The sequence below is a fragment of the Ammospiza nelsoni genome, chromosome 9 (genome assembly GCF_027579445.1).
Source record: "Ammospiza nelsoni isolate bAmmNel1 chromosome 9, bAmmNel1.pri, whole genome shotgun sequence".
Taxonomy (NCBI): Eukaryota; Metazoa; Chordata; class Aves; order Passeriformes; family Passerellidae; genus Ammospiza; species Ammospiza nelsoni.
This window is the reverse complement of record NC_080641.1, coordinates 2,479,163-2,503,495: the sequence shown is the minus strand read 5'-3', so window position 1 is coordinate 2,503,495 and position 24,333 is coordinate 2,479,163. Positions and strand designations below refer to the sequence as shown.

The following is a 24,333-nucleotide window of genomic DNA, read 5'->3' as shown; positions in this document are numbered from 1 at the left end:
TTATTCCCTTTGGTTTTATTTGGGGTTTTTTATCTGTTTGATTGGTTTGCGTGGGTTTGTTTATTTGGGTTTTTGTCTGTTTTGGTTTGAACTTTTTATTTGCTTTTTTATAAATGACTGGTAAAGTTGGCATGGCCAAACTCAAGAAAATGTAAACCAGGCTTGACTTTCCAGAAATTACTTTTGGCTGGGTTTAGCTGCATCCCTAGACTCAGGATCACCAGTATATTTGCAGGTTTTGCTCTGCATCATCAACCTGCCCAGACTCTGCTTGGTTTTTCACAAATGGAGAAGACAGTGGACATTGTGCCAAGCTTAATTTCAAACAGAAAAACCATCAGCATGACAAAAAAGAAGAAAAAAATAAAATTGACCAGTTAGAACAGAACAAGTGTCCCACCATCTTTCCCTCCACTGTTATTAATTTTGTATATTTAGAGGCAAATCTGGGTCTAAAGCTTCCATCTCTCAGTTCCTGATGCTATTTGCTACTCTTCAGCTTTGACATCCCCTGATCTGACTGACTGCTGTCCAAGTGGCACTGGGGATGCTCAGCCTGAAAAGAGGAGACACTGGGAGGCCCCACTGTGGCTGTGCAGGACTGGGAGGGTCCCACAGGAAAGAAGGGGACAGAGTGTTCAACAGGGCCTGTGGTGACAGGGCAAGGGGGATGGCTTTCAACTGCAGGAGGCTGATTGAAGGTGGATCTAAGGAAGCTGCTATTTTACACTGAGGACAGTGAGGCACTGGCCCAGGCTGTGCACAGAGGCTGTGCATGCCCCATCCTTGGGAACAGGGCTCCCCCAAGGTCTGGGGGAAGATTGCTCAGCTTGGAACAAGATGATCTTCAGGGTCTGTTTCAAGCCCAACCATTCAGGGATCCCCAGTGACCACTTCTGTTGACCCTGGAATCTTGGGATCTGTGTGATGTCACATCCCACGTTCCAACTGGAACTGCCACCCCCCAGCAAAGAGCACAACTCAACCACTGGCCCTTGTGTCAGCCTACCATGCGGTCTGCGCCTGCTCACCCTCGTGACTCTTCTTGCCGCCCTTCTTGCCACCTGCCCTCTGCTACTCCCATCAGTGCTGAGAGCTCCCTGGTGCCTGCATTTTGTCACCCCTCACTTCAGGATGCTCACGTTTATCCTTTGTCTCATTTGTCAGCTGAGGGAGGTATGGTGCCTTTCCATGGAGGTGGACACCTCCAGCTGCCCGAGTGGGCTGCAGCTCTGTGGGGATGGTGTGGGACACGGACCCCACTCTGAGGTTTTGCCACCTCTGCAGGCTGTCATGGACACACTGGAAGAGATGGAGGTGGATGTCCCAAGTCCTACAGTAGAGGATGTGGAAATGGAGGAAGAGACTGAAGAGGTGGAGGTGGATATGGATATGGATGAAGAGATGGAGGTGGATGTTTATAAGGAAGAGGAGGACATGGAAGTGGAAGTAGAAGAACACATTGAGGACATGGATGTTGATGTAAAAGACGAGGAAGAGGACATGATTTTGGGGTGAAGAACAATGGCAGCAGCAGGACAGGCACGTGATCTCCACAGGCAGAGTGGGTCCCCTGCTGCCAGACTGGAGCTAGGCTGGTCCCTGCTCAGGGACATGGTACCTCGCAAACTGGAGTCTGGTGGCCACACACTGCCTGTCCTGTGCTCACTTTGGGCCACTCAAGCTCCATCCCACAGCCAGCCAGGCTCAGCTCTGGTAGCAGAGTCCTGCTTTGCCCACATGTGCCAACCTGGGGACACATGGAAGAGCCCTCTGTACCTGACTGCAGTGACCATGACACCTGCTTTTCTTCTACCCCTGATGAACATTCCAGACAGTGCTGGCACCCTTTTGTACATAGTTCTACAGTTCTACATTGTTCTACAGTTTTTTGTATTTAGAATAGGATTTAGGACTTAAGACTTTAAGAAATTTTTGTCTTCTACAAATAGATTTAATATAGTTTAGCTAGATAGGTTCTTATGTATATACGTTCTATGGATTGTTGTTGTTGCAAATGTTCTTACATTCTAAAATTGTTCTGTATTGTTGTTGATAAACAATTCTGTAATAAACAATTTTTTTTTCCCACCCCCGTTCTCTTACCATTTGCATTGGGCACAGGCAGCATTTGCAAAGTTGTGGTTTCCACTTGCTCCAGGTTCTCAGGGCTGGAGATCCCCAGGGGAGCTGGCACAGCCACCCCAGGAGTGGGGGCACCTGTGCACAGAGGGGTCCCACTGACAGAGGTCACCCCCTCCCTGCAGTTTCTCTGGACACACCTGGTAGCTGCAGGGGCAAATCCCAGCGTGCCCTGTCCCTTGGGATCCCATGTTGGAGCAGGGCTGAGCCTGCCTGCTCCTGCAGAGCCTCAGCCATGGCTCTGCCCTTGGGAGCCCAGGGCTAAGGAGGGTGCCCTGGGCTGTGGGGAACCCCTGTTCCTGAGCACCCTGAGGGGCTGGACCAGCCTGGAGGGAGCCCCAGCCCTACATGGACCAAGATTTCCCTTGGAAACCCTGTCTGTGCCCAGACTCTGGTCCTCCAGAGTCTACTTGATCCTCCTACTAATTGATCCTCCTAGTTAAAGGTGTTAATTGGCACAAATTTATCCCTTGGACTTTCTAGTACAGTAAATGTCAGCACTTGTAATCCCTGTTCTGCACTCCCTGGTCAGGCACCAAAACATCTGAACCTGACAGAACATCTTTAATTAGCACCAACTGCAGAGAGCTATGGGGGAGAACCTATCCCCAACACCCAGAGAAACACTTGACATTGAAAGTCTGGGGCAGAGCTGAAACTAAAGCATTTTAATGCCAAGAGAGAGGATTTTTTTATTGAGCAATAATGAAAGCTTTTGGTCTCCTCACCTGCCACAGATGTGTATTGCCAAGGTTTGCTTCTGGGTTATGACTGATTTTTATTAATCTGTTCAGAACTCTGCTGCTGTTCCTGGCTAAGGTGCAGAGATGATATTTCAGAGCCAGATGAGCTCAACACAGCTTGTGCAATACACAGTTTCCACACCAGACATTCAGACCATGCAAACTGATACTTTTTCATCTCTGTGCAAAGATGAGTGTTAGGACATCACTACCGTACCACACACTTCTCAGAGCTGTCCCTTTCATCCAGGTCTCCCCAGTCACTTCACAGATTTCGCTCCAAGCAGTTTATCTCTGATAGAGTTCAGTGGCACATGGGATTTAATCCTGGTTTTTCTTCATCTTCTCCTGAGCTGTCTCCAGACACAATGTGTGGGCACTGTCTGACAGCAGCAGCATTAACGTGTCACCTCCCTGACACTGAGGTTCATGTCACAACTTTTCACCAAAAACAGCAAATAAATGATTCCCACTGTGTCCCACACAGCTCCATGGGGAGTTTGTGTGGCTGCAGTTCCAGCACCAGCCCTGGTGCACAGGAATTTCAGGAGGAGATACAGAAGGAATCAGCCATTCACAGAGAAAAACATCAGTTTGTATGGCCCAGATCCCCACAACACTGCAGACTCTGGTGACCCAGAATCTGCATTTACACTTTGGCCTCTGTGCCTTCCTTTTCTTCTCACTAAACTCCTCCCAGTTTCCCTCTTGCTCAGGTTCCCAAGATAATTAAAAGCAGCATTAGGAGCAGAGATAGATGAGGGGAACTGTCCCAAGGCTTGATAAAATTAATCTTTTCAGAGAATTCCAGCCAAGGAGAGAGGAAAAGCCTGCGTGAAAGAGGTGTGAAATCAAAGCAGTAATCAAATTTAGGTATAATGAGAGAAGCTGAAGAGTTTTTCAATGTTCAGAACAAGATTAGCAGCTCCAGGCACAGGAGGGATGGGGCAATTTCCCTGCTCTAACAACTCTGTGATGCAAATTGCATCTCAAACCCTTCTCCCCAGCTCTGGAACCCGTTCAGCCACAAACCTGGTGCTGAATTTTTAAAGCAAAGTGGAAGCTGGTCAGAGAGGTGGTTTGTAAATAAAAACCACAGAGGGAAGCACCAGCTGGAGCAGAGAGGGGCAGAGCCTGGCCCTGAGGTACAGCACAGCCTGAAACTCTAACAAATTAAAGAACTTTCCACTTGGTTTTTTTCCCCCAGGAGCTACAGAAGCTGCTTTGTGGAATCCCTGCCTCCTTCACACCGCATCAGCCTGCAGGAGAGCCCAAGGATGAAGATTACAGCCCCTTCAGCTGCTGCTTCCATCTCCTGACTCAAGTCTCACCAAAATCTGTCCCCACTGGGCCTTCCCAAAGCCTCAGATTCACTCAGTCTGTGCAGGATTTCAGTTCTAAGGAGCATGAAGGGAGATAAAGGCACTTGCAGACACCAGAGAAGCAATTGCTGCCTGAGGTGCATTTCACTGCCCAGGTTAGTGCCTCTAAAACCATCAAAATCAGCCCCTTTGACAGCACCAAGCCAACAGCAGGACATGAGGGCCTGCACATGGTTGGAAATGCCTTTTTTTAATATTCCTCTCCCCGTCTCTCATTTCATGGGGCCATTGCAGGAGTTAATCCCATCATTCAGCAGCAAGTCTTGGCAATCAGCTTCAGATGGATTTTTAGTGCTGAGCAAATAAGAGGCAATTTTACTTTGTCTCCAATGAATGAAATTTCACCTAAATCAAACTTTGTGTTCTGAGGCTGGCCAGGCACTAACCACTGCCAGGTCCCCAGCCTGGAGGTCTGTGGTGGTTTGACCAGGAAGAAGTGGGAATTCTGGGATGCTGTGGTCAAACCAATGGGTGCTTGGATTTTGATACTGGCACCTGGTGTAGCCACTGGGTTTTTGGACACACCTCTGAGAACAAACAGGGGTTAAAAGCAGAGCTTCGGCCCTGGGAGGCTCTCTTGGGACTTCGAGGGACGGAGGTCGGATTGCCCTCCCCTGTCCAGCCGCTGCTGCTGGGCTGGGGAGGGGCAGCCATGTGGTAGGCCTGGGCCTGGACAGAGATGGGGGGTGAGGAGGCCCTGGAGGATGGAAGGGTGGAGGAGCCCCAAGAGACATCGGGGAGCCATTCCCCCCCCAGAGAGAGAGAGAGAGGAGAGCCGGCGAAGACCAATGTGATAGCAGCCGGCCCAGGAGGAGAAAGGGGGGGGAATGCAGCGAGGGAGGAGGTGCCCGGCCAGAGCAGCAGCAAGTGTGGGAGTGCCGGAGTTCTGGGACAGACAGACTGAAATTTTTAACCCCTTTCTTTCATGACTGGGAGCTTGCAAAAAGGCTGATCCTCCTCGGAGCTGAATAAGACGGGAGATAAGAGACGAGATGAGACAAGGACCTGGCCCAAAGGACGTGGAGAAGGCTTGCTGAGTGGAGAGAGAGATGATTGGAGTGGCCTTTTGGCTGGACTTTTCTTGTGTAGCCATAGACTGAACCAGTTTTATTCTTGTGACACAGAGACTGCATTTAGGGGGAGGCCGTGCCTCAGAACCAGGAGGGTTCAGTGTGGGGACCCCTCAGCCCCAGGGGGTTGGATAAAAATGGGGGGAACAGATGTCCCAAAGCAGAGGCTGTGCCTTTTTGGAGTGAGACAAGGCATCCTTAAAAGACAACCCTAAAAGCAGCTCTGGTCCATGCCAGTGGTGAGAGCACTGAGCATGGAAGGAAGATGTCACAAGCGGCAAAAGGACTTTCCGGGCGGTGGTGAGTGACAGGGAAGCACATGAGTTTCAGCGTGTTTCCAGGGGAAGCCTATGGTGCAAGAAAGACTCCTCTCCTCTTCATGGACTGAAGTTTGAATATCCAAAAGGGTGGTGCCAGACTGGGCAGTTGGTGAATTTGGGGGGAATGTATTGGATTGGGAAATTTTGGTGGTGGGGAGGAGGAAAGTGTTTTTTGTAAGGTTTTCAATTTTTTTCTCTTATAGTTTTTTTCCTTCTTTCTTTTCTTGTACTTTAGGTAATAAAGTTTTCTTTATGTTTAAGCTGGAGCCTGCTTTGCTTATTCCTGGTCACATCTCACAGCAGACACCAGGGAGAAGGTATACTCATGGGGGCTCTGGCTCTGCCAGGCCCAAACCATGACAATGTCAAACTGCTCTAATATTGAAAAGTTAAATTTATTTGGCTTTGTATACAAGATTATTCTCTCTCAAAAGAATTTGAATCCATATAATTGCATTTCCAAGCACTAAACTCAGACCAGCCACAACGAGCACAAGAGACAAGAAAAGAAATAGAGATTTTTAAGGAGATGGAAATTGAATGCTGAGTTTTTTCCCATTATAGAAAGTTTCATAAATTATCACCTGCCAGCTCCTTGCCTTCACTTGTGTGGCCACCACTGAATACACTCACAGATAAGAAAATGTTTGTCCTACTGAAAAGTGAGACTAGAAGTAGAAAAAGGCTCAGATATCTGAGTTAAAAGACAGCATAATGAAAAGAGCTGCCTTATAATAGCAAGATATGATGGACAGCAGGAATGGCTGAAGCCAGCAGAGATAAGTCCATGAACTATTCATGCTACAAAGATTTCTGACAAAACCCCCAATAACCCAAATACAACCTTTTGTCTGGCAGAGCTGATAGGAACCCTGTGCATTTAATTCAGTCATTGGCAGCAAATAGAGATCAGCTTGAAGCTCCTTTGGTCCACTACTACTTATTTTTTTTCACCCAAAAAATGGAATTACATCTACTCTTTGGGAAGAAATTACTGCTTTGAGTGGTTCAATGCAAAGAGTTTCTTCCCATACCCACTCATAATCAGTCACCAAGAGAAATATTTTCTAAAATGATATCTTCAAAATTTTGGAGTGACTTCCAACATAAATAGCTGGGTTATTTTGCTCAAAATGATAAGGGAATTGAATTGGGCTCCCTCATCTTAAAAAGAAGTGTTTCTTCCTGGTTCTTCACGAAGAGGAACAAAACACTTTGTGTCAGCAGACTGAAGGGAGGAAGAGTTTCTTTCCCCCTGAGCTGCACAATAGGAGACAATTTTGTTGCCAAGAGGAAACAAAACCCAGCCAATTTCCAGTTCTTTTAGTGTAAGGGAAAAGCTCTGAGGATCACAGCTGTGGGAGACACAGAGTGGCACGAGCAGGGGATCTGCTGGGGGTTTTGAGGTGGGGGACAGATTAAAGAAATACTCAAACAAAACCTGTGAGAGGTCAAGACTCCATCCCTCAGAGGAGAAACTCGATTTGACCCAAATGCCATTCAAATCCAACCAACATTGAGGCATTTCCTCAAGCTCTGCTGGGCCATCAGGTACAACCCAAATCACTCTGTGGGACCAGGACAGCCGATCCCTGGTACGGGACAGGGATGCTCCCCTGGGAATCCACCTGCATTGCCCATGGGACTCACATGATCTGCTTGTAAAGACCCCAACATCCAAAAAACTCCACATTAAAAGCCTTTAATTTGGGGGTTCACTTCTCCACCTATCTGTTGTCACTAGGCAGCTGCTCCACTTCAACATCTCTCTGATGGGTACAAATTTTCTCCTAGTGTCCAGCCTAAACAGGAAGTTATTTCCATTCATTCTTCTGCAAGTACTGGGAGCTTGTACCTGCTTTGCTCTTCCTCTTCTGGTGTGCATTTGTGCACATAAAATGCCAAAGCCAAGAGCATTTCCTTGTTTAAATCATGTCATTTGTCCTTATTATTTCCTTCCCATATAATTGCATGGATTTGGTGCTGGCTCAACACTCAGAATGTTGACAGCACAAAGTCCAGTTCTCACACTGATCTCTCCAAGTTTTGGGCCAAGCCTGCAAAGAAGGAAATACAGCAAAGAAATTCCAAACGGGGGCCCTAATAAAGGTAATAAAATACCACCTGTCTGTGTTTGCTACAGGGAAGAATAGTGCTGCTTATTAAATCACTACAAACAATTAAAGCAGCAGAGGGGAGGAAGACAGCGCTATCGTTTCCAGCTCCCCAGTCCTCTGCCCCTGGCAGGAATTTCATAAAGCACAAATCTCCCCGCAGAAATCCCTCAGCAATTGATTTCCTACTCGTGGAACACAGCAGGCACACACCCTGGTTTTCCTGACCAGAAAAGGAGAATTTGCCTCGATGCTTTTCCCTCGATGTTTTGTGGTGTCAAATCCCCCTCCCTGCCCCGAAGTGACATGTTTCTGTATGGTGACAACCCTCTTGAGAGGCACAGAGAGCTTTGTGTCAGTGTAAGGGACCCCCACAAGGAAAGATCCCTAATTCAGGCTCCATCTCTGCTTACATGCAGTTCCTAGCAGAAAATTCATTGCATTTCCCCAGAACAGGTAATTTCAAGTGCATTTTTCTCTTGAGCTGTTCTGCCTTCCACAAAAGCAGCGTGCCAGGGATTGCTTTGGAGACCAGCATCAGGAAACATAGCAACACCTAACAGCCAGGACCATCCAAACCCACTTGTCAGCTCACCCCCACATTTCCTGGACTCACTTGAATGCCCAGGAGGGTCTGAAGAGCCAACTGTTTTCTAAGAAATGGTTGTGCAATCAAAAGGTAAATGACAGGGACAACCAGCCCCACACAGGTGCCCCAGGCAGGAGAAAGAGCAGGAGGGATCCATCCCTTACTGACAGAGGTGCAGTTCCAGTGATGCTCTCTCACTGTTTGGGTTGTTTTTGTGACTTTTACATTAAAAACACATCCTCTCAGGAGACAGTCTCATTTAAAACTTCTATGTCTTTAGCTTTGTACACTCAGCCCATTACATTGAAAGATTTTACCTTAATTTCTTCTCCAGGAAAGAAGTAATTGATCTTTTATTTGTGGCACTTTAAATTGGCATGTTGACTACAAAAATCCACTGCTCATCACATCAAAAGTTGATCCAATAGTGCCAATTACTCCAGTAATGGAGATCTTTAGAGGGATGGGTGGAAAGGAACAGGATCAAAATGGGTGGGTCTTCTCAGAGGAAGAAGCAGAATCTGGGAAGACAGCACAGCTTTAAATTAGGATATCTGCTGTGCATGGCAAGACAAAACACAGCCCATTCCTCATCCTGGCTCTGGATGTGATTCAACCCACTCATCCCCAGCTCTGGAGGTGTGGTGGAGTCTGATCCTCACTCCCCTGGCAAATGACAGAGCTGAGCTGATCTCAGCCTGGAATCCCTGAGGGTTGACAGCAAGGACTCCTACCAGATGTAACTCGTGTTTGCAACAAGCACAGCATCCACTGGCAGGGAATGATTTGCTCTTCATCCTTCCCACTCTCCAGGTATTTCTCTAGGAAAATCCTCTCTCTAGTGGGGACAAAGCAGTAGATATGGAAGGTTCTGTGTGCCCCAAAAAGCCACCAGCCTGTTCACCCCACAGCTCTGCCACTCACAGCCACCAGCTCTGCACAGAGCAGGCAGCAAACTGGTGACTGCTGGCACTGCCTGTGGTCTGAACTGGGAACTGTGGATCACCATCAAGCTGCAAGTGTTTTCTAGTGGAAAGCATTTTACCCAGTTTTATTCAAGAGAACCTTGTGATTTTTATGGAGTGAGATGATTTATTCTATTTGTTTGGCTGGTTAACAAAAACACATTACACTGTTCTTGAGAAGAACAGAAAGACGAAGTAGAAGAACACCACCTGCAGATTGTTTATACTTAACAAGTTATCACATCCATACAATACCCTAAAAATTCTCACACGCTGCTGTGAGAAACACTTGCTGTTTCTCTCTGTTTCTGGAGATCAAGGACCTGATCAGAGAGGAGAGGAGGGAGATGAAGGAGGAGGTAAAGAGAAACAGTTCCTATATGGCACCAGTGCGAGTCACAGGCCCCAGAGTCAGGGACCAATATCCCCCAGCCAGAGAGAGAGGGTACACCCCATGGGCTGACCTGTGGCTCTTCCTGTGTGACCATGGGGAAGACATATGAGGGTGGGATGGGAAGCCCACTTCTGTCCTGGCAGCACAAGTGCATCAACTCAAAGAGGGAAACCAAAGAGTTCCACCAAAATGAAGGTAGCCTCAGCCTCCTATGACTGAGTTACCAGGTGTGATCTGTCAGATTCCCTTGAAAGTACCTCTAGTATGTATGCCCAGGAAAGAAATAATAACCAGGATTAGAGGCGCCCTGCCTCTAGCCAGGAAGGAAGAGGCATGGGGAAAACTGGATCTTCTGGACGGTGTGGATCCAATGGCCTGGCACATCAGAGCACAAAAATACAAGGCCTTTGTTGATACAGGTGTGCAGTGTACCCTGATACCATCGGGACATGTGGGGGCAGAACCTGTTTCCATTGCTGTGGTGACAGGGGGATCACAGCAATTGACCCTATTGGGAGCTGAGGTGAGCCTGACTGGGAAGGAGTGGCAGAAACATCCTATTGTGACTGGCCCAGAGGCCCCGTGGATTCTGGGCATAGACTTCCTCTGGAACAGCTTTACAAAGACCCAGAGGGACTCAGGTGGGCCTTTGGAATAGCTGCTCTAGAGGTAGAGGACATTAATCAATTAAACACCTTGCCTGGACTATCAGAAAACCCATCTGCAGTAGGACTCCTGAGGGTGGAAGAGCAGCAAGTGCCAATTGTCACCTCGACTGTGCACCGCTGGCAATATTGAACAAATTGAGATGCTGTGATCCCCATCCACAGAACAATCCGAGAGCTGGAGAGCCGCAGGGTTGTCAGCAAGACCCACTCACCCTTCAACAGTCCCATTTGGCCTGTGCACAAGTCTGACAGAGAATGGAGATTGACTGTGGACTATCGTGCCTTGAATGAAGTGACTCCTCTGTTGAGCACTGCTGTGCCGGACATGCTGGAACTCCAGTACGAGCTGGAGTCCAAGTCAGGAAAGTGCTTTGCCACTCTTGACATTGCCAATGCATTTTTCTCCATTCCCCTGGCAGCAGAATGCAGGCCTCAGTTTGCCTTCACCTGGAGGGGCGTGCAGTACACCTGGAACCGACTGCCCCAGGGGTGGAAGCACAGCCCCACCATCTGCCATGGACTGATCCAGGCTGCACTGGAAAAGGGTGAGGCTCCAGGACACCTGCAGTACATCAATTACATCATTTTTTGGGGGAACACAGCAATGGAAGTGTTTGAGAAAGGAGAGTGGATCATCCAGATTCTGCTGGAAAACAGCTTCACCTTCAAGATGAGCAAAATGAAAGGACCTGCCCAAGAGATCCAGTTCCTGGGAGTAAAGTGGCAAGATGGACGGTGTCAGATTCCCACTGAGGTCATCAGTAAGATCACCGCGATGTCTCCATCAACCAGCAAAAAGGAAACACAAGCTTTTCCAGGTGCCATAGGCTTTTGGTGAATGCACATTCCCAAGTACAGCCAGATTGTGAACCCTCTATACCTGGTCACCCGCAAGAAGAACACTTTCCACTGGGGCCCAGAGCAGCAACAGGCCTTTGTCCAGATCAAGCAGGAGATTGCTCATGCAGTAGCCCTTGGCCCAGTCAGGACAGGACCAGAGGTGAAGAACATGCTCTACTCTGCAGCTGGGAACCATGGCTTGTCCTGAAGCCTTAGGCAGAAGGTGCCTGGGGAGACTCAGGCTCGACCACTGGGATTCTGGAGCTGACGCTACAGAGGGTCCGAAGCCAACTACACTCCCACAGAGAAGGAAATCTTGGCTACCTATGAAGTAGTTCAAGGGGCCTCAGATGTCACAGACATCTTTTCATTAAAATCCTTTCTTAGGATTTTTTCCTGCTGAAGCTGAGAAGTTTCAGCAACAAAGTATAAACAAGGGTTATCTGCTGCTGTGGAATGCAACAGGTGGATCCGTGATTGATCTTCTGTGCATGTTTGGATTTACTGACCGCTCATGGCAGAGCTGGGTCTCGCTCTCTGCTGAGACACAGATCTTTGTTATTCATTCTTTTCTGTTCTTAGCTTAGCTAGCTTTCTGAGAACTTTTCCTTCTATTTCTTTTTAGTATAGTCATAATGTTATATATATATCATAAAATAATAAATCAAGCCTTCTGAACATGAGGTCAACATTCTCACCTCTCTCCTCCTGCCTTGTGACCACCATCACAATTGGTGACCCCTCGTCTGAAGAGGACAAGTCATCACTTGATGAGATCCCAGAGGAGCATTTGCTGCACTGGGTAAACCCTGAATGTGTGGCATTGATTGTTGCTTCACAAGTGACCACAAAAGTGGATTCTAGCCAGGAGCTGAAGAACTGAAGATCCTGATTTGGACAGAGTTCACAGCAAGGCTTACCACAAAGAGAACCATCTGAAAAGCCTCAAGGAAGATGTTCAGAGAGCCTAGCAGCACAATGCAGATGGCCAGGGAGTGCTGGACCCTGGTACAAGGTACTGTTGGTTTTTCCCTCCCTGAAAATGCAGCCATTCGCAGTTTGTGGCTGCCGATGTGGAGGACTTCCCCCATAGAGAAGGAGGTTCGATTCTCCCTTTCAGAGGAGACCCTTATTTCCCTCTGGCAAAAATGGAATGAAGAGGATAGAATTCTCCTGTTGGAGACAGATTTCGATGAATTTTTTCAATGGGCAAAGCTCTTTGGGTTCTTTACGAATGTGATGTATGCACTCGATGTGTTCGTATGGGAGTGCATGGACTCCATTTTCCAATTTGTTTTGGACCGTGGGTTTGGATACCTCTGGATTTATCCAGCATTTAGGATGCTGTTTCCAGTTTTGAAACGGAGAGCAGCTGTTTTTCCCTAGATTGCTAGCTGCAACGGGCTCGCCCCATTTCCCCCAACTCCAGCAGGAGAGGACCCTTTGGAGGGGGATGATCTGCTGCTTTCCAGCTCCCCTGCATCCCAGCGGGGGCGGACACCTTGTCCAGGGCCGAAGATTTTTCTCTGCGTTTTCGGAGCATGCTCAGATGGAGCCATCTTTTCCGCCCCGCTTCTCTCTCTCTGGGGTGATGGGAGTGGGCGGTGCCTCCCTGGCCAGTGCCGCAAGCACCGCCCCTGGCAGCCCTGCAGGCCCCGCCACGGCCGGCCTCCTGGACCCCGCCCCACTCAGAGATGGGGGCGGCACCGGTCTCCGAGGCCCTGCCTGCTGGGCCAGCGGGGCCGCCTCCCTGGCCCGCCCCACAGCCGCCTCCCCGTGCAGTCCTGCCTCCACTGGCTTCCATGCCTGTGCCAGAGAGCTCAGAAACACCGCTCCCTGTGGCTGCGCTGCTGTTGCTAAGCAACGGCGATCTGGCGTCACTTCTGCCGCGACTCACAGCTGCGCCAATGTTGCTAGGCAACAGCGATCCTCCGCTGCGCCCCGCCCCCCGGCTATTTCACTGCTGCCCGTGCACACTCCACCGGAGACTGCGACTGCGCCTTTCACCAAGCTGACCCCAGAGCCAGGAGAAGAAGATGCTGCTGACCCTGTGCTGTGCCCGCCAGCCTCTCCCACAGAGGCAGAGCGCGCGCCTACGCTGCCGCTGCCGGAGCCAAGCGACACAACAGCGGCGTGTTCCTGGGCACCCCGGCCGCCTTCCACTGAGCCAGTCCCAGTTCAGGATGCAGCTGACAATGACACCGAGCCCGCGGGACCCTTAGAGCTGCCTGCGCTCCCAGTGCTCCCGGTGGCAGCTGCCATGGTAGCTCCTGCACCCAGCGTGACTTCCCCCCCCGAATTTTGCGGGTTGTCCCGGGGCTGCCCCTGCGGGGGGAGTTGGGACAGGGGAAGAGGGCGTCAGTCTCTCCTTCTGTGGAGGAGGTGTGGCTCGCCAGCTGGCTGTGAGTGCAGCCCTGCAGCCTGCGTTCAAAATCAGCATTCTCAGCAGGTTGGGGGGTGTTTGTTCGGGGATAGTCCCTTGGAGGTTGCCATCTCTGCTGCCCCTTGCGCGCCCCAGCGGCGAGGGGCAGGTGGGTCCCGAAAGTTCTGGCCCCGGTCCCCAGGCCGGAGAAGGTTGGGGTGGTGCCGTGAGGCAGATGGGAGACGCATCTTCTGCATTTGCATTGCAGAGGCAGAGGGCACAGCGGGAAGCGATCATGGCTTGCTTGCTTTGGGGAAAAATCATTCCCTGACCCAAGATGGAGTTTATGGGGACAGCTTCTGTCTCCCCACTGCCGGCATGCCTCGGTGATTTTGGTGAAAGGAGGCGTTTGGTCACCTGTTCTGCCATTGTTCTGGCAGTGTGGGGCCAGGCTGTGGGAATGCAGAGCCTGCCTGGCTGGTGGGGCCTGGGCTGTTGGGCTCGGGTCCCTAGGCCAGGGCCACCTCCCGGCCTCCTGATGGGTTTGGGGGTTTTGCTTCCCCTTTTCGGTCCTGGGCGGCCTTTCTGTGGGCCAGGGCCCCCCAGGGCCTCTATGGGTCTTGGCCTGCTCTGCTGCTGCTGCTCTTTCTGACAAAAAAAAAAAAAAGAAAAAAAAACAAGAAGACAAAAAAAAAAAAAAAAGAAAAAAAAAACAATTAAATAAAAAGAGTTGAAATAGCTGGCAGCAGCCCTGAAGCATTGATGGGCCAAAAATTTGCTTCACCCCAAGTTGTTCAATAAAGGGCTATGGCCAAGACATTCCAGAAGTTGTCTCAAAATTGTTTGAAATTGTTTTATGACTGTCAATGCACTTTTGATAACTATTGATGGACTTTCCTGCAGCAAGCCTGTTTCAGGACCAAAAAGGACTTTCAGAGATGGCAAAGAGGAACATCTTCAGTCCATGGACTTTTCCTGAAACTCAGCTGCTTGGACTTGAATTTTCTTTGCACTGTTTTTGTGTTTTCTTATATTGTAAGACTGTTTTAGTGATTTGATAGAATTCTATGTTCTACAGGTGAAGAAATTCCCTGTTCATTCCACACCAGCACTTGAGTGAGGTTTTGATTGGCAACAGATAACCTGCAAGGTGTTTGTTCTTTCCTCTGCATGTGCACAGCAGAGAAAATTACAAACATTTTTATTTTTATTTTTAATTAAATAAAGAAAGGTGACATGTCACAGACATCTTTTCATTAAAATCCTTTCTTAGGATGTTTTCCTGCTGAAGCTGAGAAGTTTCATCAACAAAGTGTAAACAAGGGTTATCTGCTGCTGTGGAATGCAACAGGTGGATCTGTGATTGGTCTCCAGTGGATATTTGGATTTACTGACCACTCACGGCAGAGCTGGGTCTCGCTCTCTGCTGAGACACAGATCTTTGTTATTCATTCTTTTCTGTTCTTAGCTTAGCTAGCTTTCTGAGAACTTTTCCTTCTATTTCTTTTTAGTATAGTCATAATGTTATATATATATCATAAAATAATAAATCAAGCCTTCTGAACATGAGGTCAACATTCTTGCCTCTCTTTTCATCTGCAACCTTTGTGACCACGGTCACACTCAGAGTTAACTGGTACAGAAGCACAAGTCCTCCCTGGCACTCTGAATACCATTGCTGGGGTGGATGTTTAAAGGAAAGGTTCCCACTAACAACCACGCCATTGACCCCAGATGGAGCAAATGGATTGCCCTCATCACACAGCATGCCTGTATTGGGAAGCTGAATCACCCTGGGGTTTTAGAGATAATTACAAACTTTCTGGAAGGTGAGAACTTCGGTCTCACTGATGAAGAGAATCCAGAGTAAGTGACAAGGCTAAAGAAGCTCCACCGTACAATTAGCTACCAGCAGAGGAAGCACACCATGCTCTTTTCACTGATGGTTCCTATCACATCGTAGGGATGAACCAGAAGTGGAAAGCAGCCGTATGGAGCCCCAAACGACAGCTTGCACAAGCTACTGAAGGAGAAGGTTCATCAAGTCAACTTGAGGAACTCAAGGCCGTTCAGCTGTCCCTGGACATTGCTGAAAGAGATAAGTGGCCAAAGCTCTACCTTTATACTGATTTGTGGATGGTTGCCAATGCTCTGTTAGGTTGGCTGGAAAGGTGGAAAAAGGCCAACTGGCAACATAGGGGAAAACCAGTCTGGGATGCTGATGAAAGACATTGCCTCTTGGGTAGAAAATCTAGCTGTGAATGTCCACCATGTAGATGCCCATGTCCCCAAGAGTAGAGCCAATAAGGAGCACCAAAACAATGAGCAGGTAGGTCAGGCTGCAAAGATAGAGGTGCCAAAGATAGACTTAGATTGGCAACATAAGGGGGAGTTGTTCCCAGCTCGATGGGCCCACGATGCCTCAGGTCATCAAGGCAGAGATGCCACCTGTAAGTGGGCAGAAGACCGAGGGGTGGATTTAACCATGGACAGTATTGCTCAGGTTATCCATGACTGTGAGACATGTGCTGCCATCAAGCAGGCCAAGCGAGTGAAGCCCCTGTGGTATGGTGGGCAGTGGTCCAAGTACAAGTATGGGGAGGCCTGGCAGGTTGACTCCGTCACACTGCCCCATACACGCCAAGGAATGCACTATGTGCTGACCATGGTGGAAGCCACCACTGGATGGCTGGAGACCTACCCTGTGCCTCACACCACTGCCCGTAACACCATCCTGAGCCTGGAAAAGCAAATCCTGTGGAGACATGGTGTGGGAGGATCGTCGTCCATTTGTCCCAGGTGTCCAAGGGGTTGGGTTTCATACCTACGTATGGGCAGTCATTTGGTGACAGGGAGACTCCCACCAGGCATGTTAAGAGCGGATCGTCTACACTTTCCATGGCCATACAAAGATTGTCTTGCTTTAATGACTTCACCAATGTGACCGAGATGTTTTGTTTTGGCTGAGGGACGATCCAGCTGGTGGTCACTTGGATACGGATGAGGGCGCTGGTAAAGACTGGTAACAATAAAGATGGCAACGGTGGCATCAGTACTCCTGCAGGGTGCCCTGGAGGGTATGGCCGAAAGAATCATACTTCTTCTTTCCCACTGGTTAGTTTTCACTTGTGGATGGTAAAAACACACATTAGTTGACTTATTTTAAGACATCCTTAAATATTAAGTTCCCCCTATAATTCTTACCAACTCCTCCCAATCACTCCCTTCTCTTTTTTAAGGAAAGTTTGAGGGAGGGTAAAAGGAGTAGTTTCAAGAGGGGAAAGAGGGAGGGGTAGGGAAAAATGGTCACTGGTAGAGGGATGGAAAAGGGAGGGGTGTGTCTGCATTTGAGATTGACATGGATGTTATCAGTGGGATATGTCTACATGCGATGAGTGTCCTTGTCACAATGTTTGGATATATGAATTTCTTTTTTCTTCATCTCCAAGAGAAAGCTGCTTCTGTGGCATGGTGGGAGAGGGAGCTGACTTTGTGTTCATTTGAGGGGTCGTCTTCAGATCTGTGTTCTACGTAGGGACTGATAAATCTTCTGGGAATCCACCGGGGTCCAGTATCTCTAGAAACACAAGCATATTCTGTCCCCCACATAATGAGAGGCTATGTCCTTTCAATAATTTTAGATTCATGGTTCTGGTCAAGTACTGGAGGTCTTTCTTTGAGGAGTGTGTACATGGTGTTATGAAAGTGCCTTAAGATAGGGGGATTTGGTTCTTTTTTGAGAGCAATTAATGAAATATATATCATATTAGAATTCATGAAATTCAAATAACGTAAAGTACTTTGCACAGTCTCTCCTTTGAAGTGAGAGAGCCGGGGGCTATTTACAAACCACAAACAGGACGGGACTGCTGTGGAATGTGTCTTGAGCTGTTTTATTTTTCAGCATCAGTCTCATTACATGGTTGTGACAATGCGAAGATGCCAGCAGCTCGTATCCCAAGCAGCCAACCAAGAACTTAATAGTACAACTTAATTTATAAGTTTTTTGACCAATCACACAAAGCAAAAGCATATTGACAGCAGTTCTATCCAACCACTATAAGCACACATACCTTTGGTTAAAACAATGCTTGCTTATTTTGAATACAATACCTGCTTGTAAGCCTTAAAACACAATGCACAGAGCTCCATTATTAAGCTTCAAACTTCCTAATACCTTGCTAGAAAAACTTTTCCGTATCTTAGGGAGTTCTTCTACACAAGTGTTAATACACAGACAATTGTTCTATTTGTCCTTGCTTTTCTACTTTTTAAATAATTTTTCTGCTGATCTATCTCATGGCTACTGCTTAGCTCTAATCACAGTTCTGCTGTCTCTAAAACCCGCCTTTTGCAGCTTTCCCAAAACCCTCTGATTTTGTGGATTCCCACAGTGGAAACAAGTTCAGCTATTTTAAATCAAATGCTCACTGATTTAGATAATATTAGACATGGCACACTGCAAAATAGAGCTGCTATAGATTTTTTGCTGTTAGCACATGGGCACAGGTGTGAGAATTATGAAAGAATGTGTTTTATGAACCTCTCTTCCATTCACAGGAAACTCAAACAACTAGAAGACAACATGAAGAAATTGACTATGAATGATTTGGGCTTGGATGAATGGTTTGAGGAATGGGTAATAACTGGATGATTGAAAGATATCTTAAAGGGAGCTTTGCTATTACTAGTAGTTATTTTTATATTGCTTTGTGCTATTCCATGCATAGTGAAATTGGTGACCTGCTCGGTAGAGAATACAGTGAAAAGGGTTTGGCTGGTGCAAGTAGAAGAAGGGGGAATTGTAGCAATGTATCTGAACAACTTGGCGGCATTGTGCACCAGCCATATTGCTTGTAGTTGTTCTTATCAGAGCCCTCTGGAATTCATCAAGGTTACTAAGACATAAACTGTGCTAAATGAAGAAAGAAAAGGCTGAGAAACAAAATACCAGGACTGCAAGAACTCAATAACAGAGGGCTGTGAACCACCTGAACTGTAACCAGTCACATACTCTGAGAAGTGTGTGCAGAACACAAGGACAAGAGAGAGGCACCAATGAAGAAGAGCGTGATCAGTGTATGCAGTAGGGTTAGAATGAATGAATAAGTGCATTATGTAAACAATAAATGGCTTCTGCTTAACCATACAGGTTAGTAGTATGGGAGTCCTGTTTTCCCACAATGGGTGCCTGGGAAGGAGAGAGGATTGTTTTCCATAAAAAGGAAAGCATTGAGGCAGGAGCAGGAGACAAGTGACCCTTGCAGACCTGGGGCCTCATTACCTCCTTGTCCCTGCTCAGCAGCCTGGCAGGGGCCGCCCCATGCTCCTGCCCTTGGCATTGCCCATCCCCACATGCCAGTGCCCATTCCAGGAAGAGCCCTGAGCAAGGAGGGAGGGACAGGATCTACCTGGCCAGGGGCTGGGGCTCAGGCCTTGGCCCTTTGCATTCCTCAAACACATCCAGGTGTGCTCAGCACCAGAGACACCTTTGCCTTGTTTGTCCCCAGCTGTCCTCACTGCCTCCAGTGTTCTGCTCCACCTGGAACTTGGGGACACTTTCTCAGACAGACTTATTAAACTTTTAGAAACTTATGAATTTCAATTAAACTTTGAGTTCTTGAGAAGTTATTTAAAACGCTCTCTCAGGGACTGAGTCTGATGTAAACAACACCAAACCCCTGAGGGGCTCATTAAAGTCCTTGTGCTGTGTCTGTACTGCTGAGCTTTAAAGGAACAGCTCTTCCCAGGGCCAGCTCCTCTCCCAGCCCAGCAGGGCTGAGGGCTCTGCCTGCGGGCACTGAGGGGACAGGAGCCAGGCAGAGACAGGCTGAAGGCAATCAGGATTGGGAAGACATTGAGCTGAGACTTCACAAGGGGAAACATCTTCACAGCCCTGTGCATGGTGAGTGTGTGGGTGCAGGGCAATGTCCCTTGTGCTCCTGGAGGGATCTCCTGAAGCCAGCGCACCCCACAGCCTGGGGGATGTGTCAGGAGGACTCTCCAAGTTTCTCTCTGGCACAGGAGCAGGAGGAGGAGGAGGCTGTGCTGCAGAGCGGGGCTGCCCTGGGCACCATCACAGGGACAGGGCAGGATGGCTCCTGCTGCCAGGGACGGCTGCAGGGGGTGAAGCTGGGGCTGCAGCCAGGGCTGCCCAGGGCTGTCCTGCAGAGCAGCTCCTGCAGCCCTCAGGGCTCTTGGCCAGCCCAGGGCATGTGCCACCTGCCAGGGGCAGCTCTCAGCCTGCCTGGCAGCTCCCCATGGATGCTGCAGGGGAGAAATGGGAGGTGGAAGGAGCCACCCCCATCAGGGCAGATTCCTCCTGCTGTGGAGATGGTGCTGCATGGCCAGGGCTGCTCTCAGCTTTCTCCTCAAGGGAAAGGAAAGGGGCTGTCAGCTTTGGCTGTGTCACTGAGACTCCTGCACTGTCAGCCTGGGCATCAGCAGATGTGCCTCAGATCTCCCTCAGACAGTGCCTCCTCAGCCTCCTCTCCCTACAGACAGCAGCAGCAGCACCTTGGCTTGCAGCATCTCTGTTTGTCTGGCCTGCCCTTAAGGCCCTGCTGCCAGGGAGATGCCCCTGGGCAGTGCCCTGTGCTGGGAGGTGTCTGCAGGACAGAACTGGGACCCCAGGACTGGGCTGGGCCCTGGCAGCACAGGCAGGGACAAGGCTTGGATAGAGAGAAACAGTTCCCAGTAGGCACAACTCCAGGCAGCATTGAGCCAGACCAACCCTTGGTATCCATTCCTGTCCAGCTGCATAGGGAAAGAGAGAAGGCTTTGAAGAAAACTATTTTTAAACTGGAGAATTCACAAAGTCCACTTTATTTTTCAAGAAAGTTTTAAGTGCAATCATGCTGAAATCAAAAGGGGTGAAATGAACAAAGGGCATTTGTGTGGTTCCTGCAGGTCAGACTGCACTGGGGCACAGGGAGCCCTGTTTTCCTACTGAGATCAGCAGTGTTCAGGCAGAGAGCAATGCTGAAGATGAGGCAGAAACTCAGCAGCACAAACCCAAACTCAAAGAAAGTTTAGCAAAATTCCCTCGCAGGAAAGGCAATGATTTTGAGGGGATTCCAAATAAAATACATAGGACTGACTCAAAGAAATTGGTCACGCTTTGTCAATGTCTTCTTTCAACTGTCCACCATGGTCAGAGTGAAGAAATGTCCAACAGCAGCTCCATCAGGCACTTCCTCCTGCTGGCATTGGCAGACACGCGGCAGCTGCAGCTCCTGCACTTCTGCCTCTTGCTGGGCATCTCCCTGGCTGCCCTCCTGGGCAACGGCCTCATCATCAGTGCCGTAGCCTGCAGCCACCACCTGCACACACCCATGTTCTTCTTCCTGCTCAACCTGGCCCTCAGCGACCTGGGCTCCATCTGCACCACTGTCCCCAAAGCCATGCACAATTCCCTCTGGGACACCAGGGACATCTCCTACAATGGATGTGCTGCTCAGGTGTTTTTCTTTATGCTCTTTATGGGAGCAGAGTTTTCCCTCCTGACCGTCATGTGCTACGACCGCTACGTGTTCATCTGCAAACTCCTGCACTACGGGACCCTCCTTGGCAGCAGAGCTTGTGCCCACATGGCAGCAGCTGCCTGGGCCAGTGGCTTTCTCTATGCTCTCATGCACACAGCCAATACATTTTCCCTGCCCCTGTGCCATGGTAATGCCCTGGGCCAGTTCTTCTGTGAAATCCCACAGATCCTCAAGCTCTCCTGCTCACACGCCAACTTGAAAAAAATTTGGATTTCATTGGTTGGTTTCTGTTTAGCTTTTGGCTGTTTTGTGTTCATTGTTTTCTCCTATGTGCAGATCTTCAGGGCTGTGCTGAGGATCCCTTCTGAGCAGGGAAAGCACAAAGCCTTTTTTACCTGCCTCCCTCACCTGGCCGTGGTCTCCTTGTTTGTCACCACTGGCACATTTGCATACCTGAAGCCCCCCTCCCTGTCCTCCCCATCCCTGGATCTGGCCCTGTCAGTTCTGTACTCGGTGGTATCTCCAGCCCTGAACCCCCTCATCTACAGCCTGAGGAACCAGGAGCTCAAGGCTGCAGTGTGGACACTGATGACTGGATGGTTTCAGAAACATTGAACTGCTGGCCGGTTTCTGCCAATCACTTGTAATAAAAGAAATGTTCAATACTTCTTGTTAGTTTTATTTTGGAGGTTCTTCATCTTTGTTTGACTTTTTAAAATATTGTTTACAAAGTGATGTCATTGTTTGTGCCATTTCACATTTTGTTCCCTTCTCCTTTACTGTGACCCACAGCCTGTATCTAGGAGGAACCGTGCTCTCGGCAGCAACAAATGAACTAAAGGATCTCCCAGCAAAGTTTTCTGCAGACATTCCCTTTTGTTGCCTTCTCTGGAGCTGCAGCAGCAATGTCTGTGTGCAGAGCTGGGGGCAGATCAGTGCTGGCCCAGCAGCTGTGCCTAGCAGCAGCAGCACTTGGTGTTGCCAGTGCTGCTGCTGTGGCCCTGCCCCACTGCCCTGGTGGCCCTGGTGTTGCTGTAGGGCCTGAGTGCTCTTGGGGCCAGGCACAGTCCTGGGGGTGGCAGTGCTGGGGCTGCAGCAGGGACAGGCCATGGGCACTGCTGGGGCAGAGCTGACGCCTCAGCCCAGGGCCTGGGGGCTCCAGGCTCCTTGCCCAGGCTCTCTCAAGAGCATGGCCAGGCCAATGCTCAGCACAGAAAACCCCTGTGAGCAGCCTCTGGCTGGCTTTGGGCAGGCTGGGGGCAAACAGCATGGCTGGGGCTCTGCAAGGGCCCTGGGGCAGACGGGAAGGAGCAGCAGAGCAGGGGCTGATCCATCCCCAGTGCTCTGCACAGCCCAGGGCAGCGTCCCAGAGCGTCCTGATGGAGCTGCCAACAGCATCCCCCCTCTGCAGCCCTGGCCTCTCTCACAGCTCACACAGGTGCCCCATCCTTGCAGGCACACACACGGCAGCACTGGCTCAGCAGCCCCTGTTTGCATTGCACAGAGCAGGGGGAGCACCCCCATGCTGTTGCTGTGGGGACATGAAGCTGAGGGAGCACAAATGCCATCAGCCCCTGGGGCCAGCAAGGGCTGGGGGACACCAGGGAAACCACTCAGCTTTGTCCTGGCCTCTGCAGTCAGCCAGAAAGTTTGTTCCCATCAGCTGGGAGTTTCCTGTCCCACTGCAGATGCTGTTGCTCAGAGCCAGGGCTGCCTGGCAGCCACCCCCAAACTGCCCTGAGCATTTCCTTGTCTCCACCTTGCTTTCTTTACATTTTCTTTGTACAAAATACTTCCCATTGCCCACCCCTGTTCCCTCCCCTGCAAACAGCCCATCCCTGTTTGCCCTTTCCTCTGTGGCCCCACTCCCCATTGCAGTTCCCGATTGGCCCCATGGGAACGTCCGTTGGGGAGCAGGATCATCCTACAAGTGCTGCAGGAATTGTCTGCAGGCTCCTGCAGTGCCTCCTGCTGCTCCCTTGCCAGAGGCACCCCAGGCCAGGGGGGCACATCTGGGCTGCTTTGTCTGGCTCTGGGGCTCCCTGTTCTGGGCAGTGAGGAGGAGCTGCAGAGGCTCTGCAGGACTGACAGGATGGGCTTTGGGGCTGGCAGGAGAAGCTGAGGGACCTGGGCTGCTGGAGCTTCTGAACAGGCGGCCCAGGGCTCATCCTGCAACTGCTCCATGGGTGGTTTCAGAGAATCCCAGAATCAGCAAGGTTGTAAAAGAACTTGGAGATCATCAAGTCCAACCTGTGCCCTGACACCACCTTGTCTCCCCTGGACCTCCTCTTCTCCAGGATAAACAACCCCAGCTCCTTCAGCCACTCCTCACAGGACTTGTAGTCCAGACCCCTCCCCAACCTTGTTGCACTTCTCTGGACACGCTCCAGCCCCTCCATGTCCTTCCTATGTTGGGGGCGCCAGAACTGCAAACAGCACTCGAGGTGCTGCCCATTCAGTGCTGAGCACAGGGGAGGAATCCCTGCCCTGCTCCTGCTGGCCACACCATTCCTGATCCATTGGAGTGCCAGGAGTTGGATGAGGGAAATGGTGGGGAGGGGGTGATGACAAAATGTTATTCATTGTCAGCCATGAGGGACCTTGATTTTCATATCTGTTCAGACTCCATTAGAAGATGCGGGGGGTCAGTATCAATTGGACATTGCTGGTATCAATTTATAAACAGGAATTGAAAAGAGGAAAAAGCAGTTCACTTTGCATTGTTTTCAATACAATATATTCACTTTGAATTAACTTCTGAAGTCTGTCTAATTAACCACAGAAGAATTGAAAATTTAAATTACTCCCAAAAGCATATCTTCTTCAGGTGTTTTGAAAAAATATTTTGTGCTTTTCTCACTGAATTCCCGAACTGAAGAGGAAAGGAAAGAAGCCTCTGAAGGATTAAAATTCATCACCAACCTCCAAGTGGCTGAGGATCCATTCCCATCAGAGCAGCAATGAACAGAAAGGGGCAAAGCTTTGTGGCTGCCCCAGCTTTGGGATGGGCCCTGGGCCTGGAGCAGGAGCAGCTCTTGAGGGCCCCAAGGCCGCGGCTCTTGTGCTGCCCTGGGCAGGTGGGATGGCAGCAGGGGCTGCAGAGCTCTCAGCACCTCAGCCCGAGGGGAGCACGGCAGCCAGGGAGCCTCCTTTGGCCTTGGCCAAGCACCTTCCCCCATGGCTGGGGCTGAGTCCTGTGGCAGCTGCAGCTGCTGCTGTGCCCTTGCCAGGGGCTGAGGCCGTGGGGGAGTGCCCAGAGC

The 24,333-nt window shown here is 49.7% G+C and overlaps 1 protein-coding gene across 1 annotated transcript; it reads left to right on the top strand.

Moving 5' to 3' along the window:
* Positions 1-20,755: 20,755 nt before the first annotated feature.
* On the top strand, positions 20,756-21,688 carry LOC132076931 (olfactory receptor 14A16-like). Its single transcript, XM_059478352.1, has one exon. The coding sequence runs from the start codon at positions 20,756-20,758 to the stop codon at positions 21,686-21,688; it is 933 nt and encodes a 310-aa protein (XP_059334335.1).
* The last annotated feature ends 2,645 nt before the right edge of the window (positions 21,689-24,333 follow it).

What these genes read in the sequence shown, in the direction of transcription:
- LOC132076931 (XM_059478352.1), top strand. Translation starts at nt 20,756, where the DNA reads ATGTCCAACAGCAGCTCCATCAGGCACTTCCTCCTGCTGGCATTGGCA.